General features: G+C 60.6%; 2 protein-coding genes across 4 annotated transcripts in view; one reads left to right on the top strand and one right to left on the bottom strand.

Annotated features, from left to right (window-relative positions):
- SIRT3 (sirtuin 3) overlaps positions 1-4,519 on the top strand; it is a 16,087-nt gene extending 11,568 nt beyond the window's left edge. Inside the window, exons 4-6 of one of the 3 annotated variants that reach the window (XM_045290412.1) lie at positions 1,151-1,312; positions 1,520-1,729; positions 3,725-4,519. In XM_045290412.1, coding sequence (XP_045146347.1) covers positions 1,151-1,312; positions 1,520-1,729; positions 3,725-3,745 — 393 coding nt within the window. In that variant the 3' untranslated portion in view covers positions 3,746-4,519. Of the gene's footprint in view, positions 1-1,150; positions 1,313-1,519; positions 1,730-2,657; positions 3,291-3,724 lie in introns of those variants that run through there. The other 2 variants (XM_045290413.1, XM_045290414.1) reach the window with 2 other exon arrangements.
- A 5-nt stretch (positions 4,520-4,524) lies between these two features.
- Positions 4,525-7,982, bottom strand: RIC8A (RIC8 guanine nucleotide exchange factor A). Its single transcript, XM_004717158.2, has 9 exons — positions 7,961-7,982; positions 7,248-7,838; positions 6,840-6,931; positions 6,529-6,676; positions 5,682-5,777; positions 5,466-5,610; positions 5,243-5,387; positions 5,040-5,159; positions 4,525-4,913 (listed from the first exon to the last, which is right to left on the bottom strand). Exons 2-9 carry the CDS (start codon positions 7,638-7,640, stop codon positions 4,793-4,795), a joined length of 1,260 nt encoding a protein of 419 aa, XP_004717215.1. The 5' UTR covers positions 7,641-7,838; positions 7,961-7,982; the 3' UTR covers positions 4,525-4,792.
- Between the last annotated feature and the right edge of the window lie 6 nt (positions 7,983-7,988).

Genomic DNA, 7,988 nt, shown 5'->3' with positions numbered 1-7,988 from the left:
AGCCCTGGGCCCAGGAGACGGGGTGACAGTGGCTGGCTGCAGCCCTGGGCCCAGGAGATGGGGTGACAGTGGCTCAGACAACCGCCAAGGCTGGCGCAGGACCAGGCGGAGGTTTGCTCTGTTGTCCGTGGCGTCCTTCTGGTCAGAATGGACTCCAGAAGGCAGGAACCAGCCCGAGAGAGGGACGGCTGGCACCCTGGCGCAGCTCAGTGCCCAGCACGTGCAGCAGCAGGCTGCAGTTCCCAGCACTGGCACATGCAGAAACGTGCAGTCGTCGTTTGGTCACGCGGGGCGACTGGTCCGTCATTCAGAGGAAAACCTGAATCCGCCCTGATTGTGTTGCCTCCGAACGTGTATCCCGGTGGATGCGAGAGTGAAAAATAACTAGGAGGCGAAGGCCTCTGGTCTGAGAGGAGAGGGAAAGGGATGATGACCCTGGTGTTCCAGAGGCTCTGAGAGGGGATGGGTATCGCCCCCCCTCCCAGGCCCCAAGAGACAGATGCCAGGCAACCAGGCTGCCATGCGGGTGAAGACAAGCTAGCATTTGTCAGTGACTGTAAACAAATGCCTTTCTCGGTAGAGACATGTCTTTACAAAACAACCCCCAGACCACACTGCCCACCATTGGAACTGTCCTGTGGCCTTCCCATGGCCGGCCACCTTTCCCACACAGCACTGGGGGGTGGGGGTGGCGTGGTCAGCAGCTGAGCTAGTAACCATTGCACCACCAGGGCTCCTTTGAAAACAAGATGCTCCAAAGAAGAGGCCGGACCTGGGGAAGAGATGCTTCCATAGCTGTGCCCGTCCTGGTGGGGAAGGCGTGCCGGCCAAACAACCATCAGACAAAGACCCAGTCCGGTGAGATCCCATCACGGCCACACAAGACCCAGGAGCTGGCCTCATGCAGAAGATGGACTTCAGTCATCCCACCTTCCATCTGGCAGCCCGGGTGGCTCCTCCTCAGCAAGCCAGCCTGGAGAAAGGAAGTGGGGGCTTTGCTCAGAACAAACTCGGAGACAGCTGCAGACGTGCACCTGGGCCAGTGCCCCTGGTGCCAAAGGGGGAGACAAGAGCATGCCACTCGAGCCAGTCTCAGGTGTTTATGGGAACAAGATGTCCAGGGTCTGAAGCCCTTTCCCTCGCTGCCCAGGCCGCCGTGCTGGCTGACAGGGTGCCCTGCTGCCGGGTCTGCACCGGCATCGTGAAACCCGACGTGGTGTTCTTCGGGGAGCCGCTGCCAGAGAGGTTCCTGCTGCACGTGGTCGACTTCCCCGTGGCGGACCTGCTGCTGGTCCTCGGCACCTCGCTGGAGGTCTGCATCGGGTGGTAGGAATGGGGCAGGGCAACAGCTTGCCACTGGCACTTCTGCGTTGGCTCTGAGCACTCGGTCTGCCTCTGGGAGATGGGTAGGTTCAGCTGGTGAGGAAGAGGGCAGGAAGGAATAGGGCCCAGATGAGCCAGGCAGAAGTGGATGGGGCAGGAGGTGTCAGAACCCCAGCGCCTGTCGGGTCCTTTGCAGGTGGAACCTTTCGCCAGCTTGTCTGAGTACGTCCGCCACTCCGTGCCCCGAGTCCTCATCAACCAGGCTGTGGTGGGCACCTTCGCGTGGCAACCTAGGGGCAGAGATGTGGTGCAGCTGGGGGACGTGGTACACGGCGTGGAGAAGCTGGTGACGCTGCTGGGCTGGACCGAGGAGATGCAGGACCTCATGCGGCGGGAGAGGGAGAAGGTACCGAGGGTGGGCGGGGCACATGGTTAGGCTCTGGGTGGCCTGTCCTAAACACCAATCAGTGCTGGCAGCAACAGCATGGGGTGGGGTGGGGGAGGGGCATGTGGATGTGAGTGGCAGCTGGTAGGTGTGGACAGGAGTGTGAGTGGGGGTCTTGTCCGGTGTGTATGGGCTGGTGATGTGCCCATGAGCTGGTTGGCGGTCTACACTTTCCAGCACTGCTGGCTTGTTCTCACGGATTGAAATAAACCTGCCCCCAGCAGCTCCCGGGCGGCACCTGGCTCTGAGACACAGCTGGGAGCTGGGCTGCTAAGGTGCTCTCATTGAGGGCATGTCGTCACCAACATCCTCCGTTCCCAGGATTGGGTGCTTAGGGACACAAGCGCTGGGAAAGACGCCCACTCACCTGTGTCCGCTGGTTCTGCCAGGGGTCACAGGGAGACCCCCGGCAGGCCCATATGAAAGTTTCTGTATGCGCATTTCTTTGGAACACGAAGTGTCGGGACTGCACACAGCAGGACACGCCAGTCCAAGTTTCCATGTGTGCAGTTCACTCATCCTCATCTGCCTGCTCTGTGCCTCGCCCCAGTGCCCCCAGAGGGCCTCCCCACCCCCGTGAATGTCACTCACTGCCCCTTGAGGGCCTCCCCCCACCTTGTGAATGTCACTCAGGGCTCCGGAGGCCTCTTTAACCTTGAGTTGTTTTTGTCAGTTTGAGTCCGTCAGGTGGTTCTGAAGAGAACATAATGCTCATGTCAGACTGTCTTTACTGTTAGGCTGAACAGTGGCTTGGTTTCGAGACAGTGTCAGGGGACAGTTCTGGTTTCAGGCTTAAAGATGACCCAGGGCAACAGTCTCAGGTGATCATCCAGCCCCCGGGGCTCCAGAAAGGCTAGAGTTGATGAGAAATTTAAAATTTCTTCTGTAGCACCCCCTTCATCAGGACTCTACTATAGACTCTTTGATCAAACCCTCGAGTAGTGAAAGCTGAGCGCCGTCCAGTTCTCTGGCTTCGTGGCGGAGGAGCCCATTCCCAAACCCACTGCCCTGAGTCCTCCGAGACTCAGTGACCCTGGATCGTGCTGCTGGGACCGCTTCACCCTGCTCCTGCGTAGCTGCTGCGGGGCACCTGGCGGCGGCTCCGAGGGCCTTGCACGTTGGACACCCTCCTCCTCTCAACTGCCAGCGGAGAGAGCAGTGGTTGTGCAGGATGGACCCCTCAGGGTTGCAGACCCCCGCATCTCGCAGGTGGAACAGAAGCACTAAGGACACGAGAGCAGTTAGCTGGCACGTTGCATGAGACCCTCCATCTCCAAGCCAAGGAACTAGGTCCCACACCTAGCAGCTCAGCAGCGACTCTCCTGTTAACTGTTGTAATTAACTGTCACACAGTCTTTTGCCAATCCAGCTTTTCTAAGCACACAGCTTAGTTATCCTCAGCTGTGCAGTGCCCCCCTTCATTCCGTCTGTCCAGCGCCTTTAACCTTCCTCCTCATCCTCTGCCCTCTCGTCCCTGCTGAGCAGCAATAAACTTTACAGTGACTCCTTCACTTTAAAGACAGCGTCTGTGTGCTCGCCTCCTTCACTCCCATGTCGTCAATCTCCATCCGTACTGTACCATCCCTGTTGAGTGTGTGAATGCCAGTCTGAGTGGTGGCCCATCATGTGTCTACCACTGGGGCCCCTCTGCCTGATGGCCATTTGGTGGTTCACACCCTGTTCTAGGATTGGCACTGCTGGGCTTCCCTCACCTGTGTGTTCGCGGGCCCATCTTCCTTTCCTCTCGTGATGTAACGGCGTCCACATCAGGAGTGTGGCGCACAGAGCAGTGTGGCCGAGCTTGTACACTCGACAGCCGCTGGCCAGCTGAGACCTTTCTCCCAGCCTAGAGCCCTTCCCAGCAGCAGGCAATCGTGTGCACGGGGCGGGGTCCTGCTTTCAGAGACTGCCTCGTGAGGCCTGCTGCCACCTGACTGCCACATTCTTGTGTTGCAGCTCGGCGCAGGGAAGAGTTAGGTGTGGTGTCCGTGGCTGCCAAGGAGGCCACCATGAAGGAAACCACATCTACTGAGCTGCCCTTGTGCCAGGACCTCAGTGAGCATGTGGCATGGGACCCCAGGACCAGAGCAGGCGTGTCAGCATCTGAGTACACAACGGACGCTCCAGGCTGGCTTCTCTGCACAGCCACCCAAAGAGCTATCCAGCGTTCTTCTGGTGGCCCTCGGGAGTGGAGAACTGCAGGATCTCAGACCAGCCCTTGGCGTTGCCCAGTTGGATCTGATGGCAGCCTCAAAGCCAAGTTGGTCCCCAGTGTGTCCCCCAGACCTGGGTATCTTCAGGGTCTTCCAGTGGTTGTTTTAATTCAACAAACCTGTCCCCCTTTAGTGGCATAAACTGTAGTCTAAAAACTGGGCATCTCTTCATTTCCATCTTCATAAAGAACCAAGCATGGGCATGAAGGGGTAAGGGCCCCAGCTGTTGGCTTGCCTGCTAAGATTCCTGCACCCACCCCAGCCCTTTCTCCATTGCTCCACGGCCTTCTGGCAGTGCCTGCCCATCCTTCCACCACTTCCCCTCACTGCGGACCCAACCAGCTTGTCCCTGAGCCACCAGAGCCCACAGGTCCCAGGCGCCTGCCTTCAGGCCCCCACACGCCTCCCACCTGCTGATAGATGCCTTTCCCCCATCAGCTCCAGGGGGCCAGGTCTCTAGAAAACATAGGCATCTGGTCTGAGGAGAAGGATGCAAGTTTCTAAAGTTTCTTTGCTCGTCACAATGCAGACATACCACACACGTGTTCTCATGAAGTCTTTATTCTAAGACAGTGTCCTTGTGGCCGGAGAAGGGGCATTCTTCCCAGGGACATTTCAGTCTGGGTCGATGTCCGTACCTGGGGGGCAGCACCCTCGCAGGTTGCGGGGCGGACACTTTCCTCGGGCTCCCAGTTAGTGCAGGATGAGCCCTGCCAGCACGGAGACGAAGCGGAGCCAGAGGACACGCGAGCAGCCTTGGGCGGACGGGGGCCGTCCACAGGCAGCAGCTCAAGGGCAGGAATGCTGAGCCTCAGTCGGGGTCCGAGTCGGGATCTGAGGAGAGCTGCCCCTCCAAGGTCTGGCACATGGCATCCTGCAGAGATGTGAGGTGACCGCGGGGACTCATGCCCATGGGCTGGATGACGCGGTGCCTGCAGAGAAAGTCTCATTGGGCAGTTGCTCCATCCAAGGAGCTGGACCCCAAAAAACTTCCTGGCTCTTGAAACTCTAGTCGCCCCCTTGCCAGCCTCGAATGGCATCCAGGGTGTGAGCTCTACCTGGAGAGTCTGTCGAACATGTTCACCAGCTTCACTGCCTCGTGCTCCTTCTGCTCCTCCGTCATGCCCTCCATGGGGTTGGGAGGCTTCTCCTCCACTCGGCCTGTCACTGGGTTGATGCTGCCTCCAGGAGAGCGGCCATCAACACCCGCCCCGGGGAGGGGCTACCACACCCACCCTCCCATGCCCCTGCTGCCGCACACCTGGCCCTGGCCTCCTTGTACTCCTCGGTGTCTGTGTCCTCATCCTCTGAGTACTGGCCCGGGGCCTGGTTCCCTGCCATGAGACCACGTGCAGCCAGGAGGCCGGCAGCATTCCCGTAGCCTGTGTACTTGACGAATCGGGGTACTGAGGGAGGAGTGGGGGGTCAGAGCTGGATTCGAGGGGTGGGCGGGTGGGGGATGGGGGCAACCAGCTCCCACGCACCGCTCTCGGCACATAGCACAAACAGGAACTCGGCAGCCACGCGCTTCACGTCCGTGTCCAGGTGCGTCATGAGGCGGACCAGCCTGTTGCGTAGTAGCTCCCCGACCTCAGGGCGCGTGCTCACATCCCGCAGCGGGGGCAGCACCTGGAGGCAGCTGTTTCTCAGCACAAGAGTGGCAGCCTCCAAATCCAGTCCAGCCCAGCCCGCCCCTGTACCTGGGCCTTCAGGAACTTCCTAGCAGGACGGTGCACCCGGGCACACTCGGTCAGCACACTCAGCACAGGGGCCACGCTCTCTTTCAGCCGATGAGTCTGTGGACAGGCGCCGGTCACCTGCCCAGCCCCACCACTGGCCAGTCCTGGCAGTCGGGGCTCAGACAGGACATGGGGACCAACTGTGTAGTGGCATCTGCTCCAAGAAGCCCTGCAGCCCCAATCAATCAATCAACCAACCTCTCTGTCCTTTTGCCATCTGCACACCCTTTCTGAAGGCCAGGGTGGCCGTCTGAGCAGTCTAGCGAACAAGCACCAGTTCACTTGAGAGGCCCCACCCCCTCAGTCAGTGTGGGCTGCCCGAGGGTGAATGTGGCAGAGACAGGTCCACAACAGGCTAATGTTCCCCGAAGCAGGCCTGTACCACTGCAAGCTCCCAGGGGTCTGCTGAACCCCAGCCTCCTGGGGGACACATGCCACACACATGTTCTGCTCAGGCAGGCAAGGGCAACACTGGGTAGTGGGCTTGCCTGCGGACACAAATCCCAACTATCACAGGTCACGGGCAACAGAGGGTTGCTGTGTATGGACACTTAAGAATCTCAGGGTCACATCAGGGCTAAGGGCTGCCCAGGACTACCTAAGGAGACAAACCCCAAGGCCTAGTACCCCACTAGACTCTGTAAGCCCAGCAGCATTCCTTCAGAAGGGGCTTCAAGTGCTGCCCAGGGAACCACAGGGTGCTGGAGGGCACACCCAAGTTACACCAGAGGTCTCTGCTTGCCAGAGCTGGTGATGACAAAACAGAAAAAAGGTGAGCCCAAGGTCACACACACACACCCCTGCCTACCTGGTCCAAACGCCGCTCCAGGAAGCCGAGGAGAGCATGGATGACATCCATGTTCACGCCCATGAACTCCAAGGAGCCAGGGTGCGGCTCAGGGGTGAGGGTGTCCAGGCACTCGGGGGGCAGGTTCCCTAGGAGGTTCACCGCGTGCCTGTGGACACCCACGGCTTTGACTGGGCCAGTCTCCCGGCAAGTCCCCAGTGCCACTCTGAAGGGGTACTGGTGGCACTAGGGATGCCCATACCTCAGACAGGTGAAGTGGGACTCTGGGGAGGACCTGCCTCTCAGGCATTTATCACCCCCATCCCCCTTACCCGTGCAGCTGCTCGGTCCTGTCTCCTGCAGCCGACAGCATCACGCAGTGGCGAAGGAGGGTGCCCAGGTGCCGGTACAGGGCAGCATCTTCCTACCAGAACAGGGGATTAGGGTAGGAGGGAGCCTCACTCACCCTGCTACTGCCAACTGGGATGCTCCCATCCAATGGCCCCACAGCCCGCCCTGACTCACAGTCCTTCCACTGCACAGCTGGGTAACAACAGCCTTGGCTCCAGTTAGGGGCACCAACAGACCCCCTAGGGTGCAGGCCACACACAGCCTCCCCTTGTACCACACACCTGGGGCTCTCAGGGCCTGCAGACCAGGGCCTCCCTCCTCAGGAGGGATTCTAGGAGACTCCACATGGCAGGTCCCACACTCAAAGGCATCTGCGGCTGTGCCCTCACCTCATCCACTTCCCTCTTGACAGAGTCGAAGGTGATGTTGAAGAGTACTTTGAGGATCTCCATGGCCCGCTCTGTCTCCTGGCCAGGGAGGGGCTCCAGGGGGCTGTCCTCCGGGGCTGAACCCAAAGTCAGCTCCAGAGTGGCGGTCAGCAGGCGCACCCCCTGCAGCTCCCGAAACAGCTGCTGGCGCACATCGGGGCACAGCGCTGTGAGCAGGAAGAGGAGCCGCAGGTCAAAGAACCGGACATCGTGCGGGACGCCCTGCTGGCTGTGCAGCTGCACCCGCTCGGCTAGCCTCACCACCAGGCCGGCCTCGGCAGCCAGGACCTGTGCCGTGGGGCTGCTCAGCACCAGGTTGCACAAACACTTGAGTGCCTCGAGCATGACGTCCATGTCCGGGGGCTCAGAATCAGGCCCCTCAGTGGTCGAGATGCCGGCGTGGCGGGCCAAGGCCTGCAGGCTCGGGCGGCTGGTGAACCGGTCCAGGCAGCTGCGGTCGCGGGACAAGATGCGCAGGCTCTGCAGCCAGGCGGTGCGTCGGGAGGGCGGCAAGCCCTGCTCCAGGGCCGACACCAGCAGCCCGGCCAGCCTCTGTGGACAGAGAGGGGCTGCTGCTCCACCGGCACCAGCGTCGTGGGCCCCTCGGGCCCTCCGCCCAGCTCTCCCCCGCCCGCCCCCCCAGCCCCGGCCTCGGCCCTCCCGGCCGCACCCACCTTCCGGTCCTCCTGCTGGCCATCCTCA

This window comes from Echinops telfairi, unplaced genomic scaffold (genome assembly GCF_000313985.2).
Source record: "Echinops telfairi isolate 266 unplaced genomic scaffold, ASM31398v2 ScPeMD7_37;HRSCAF=141, whole genome shotgun sequence".
In the NCBI taxonomy this organism is placed as follows: Eukaryota; Metazoa; Chordata; class Mammalia; order Afrosoricida; family Tenrecidae; genus Echinops; species Echinops telfairi.
Note: the sequence above shows the minus strand (reverse complement) of the source record. Positions and strands in the feature narration are given on the sequence as shown.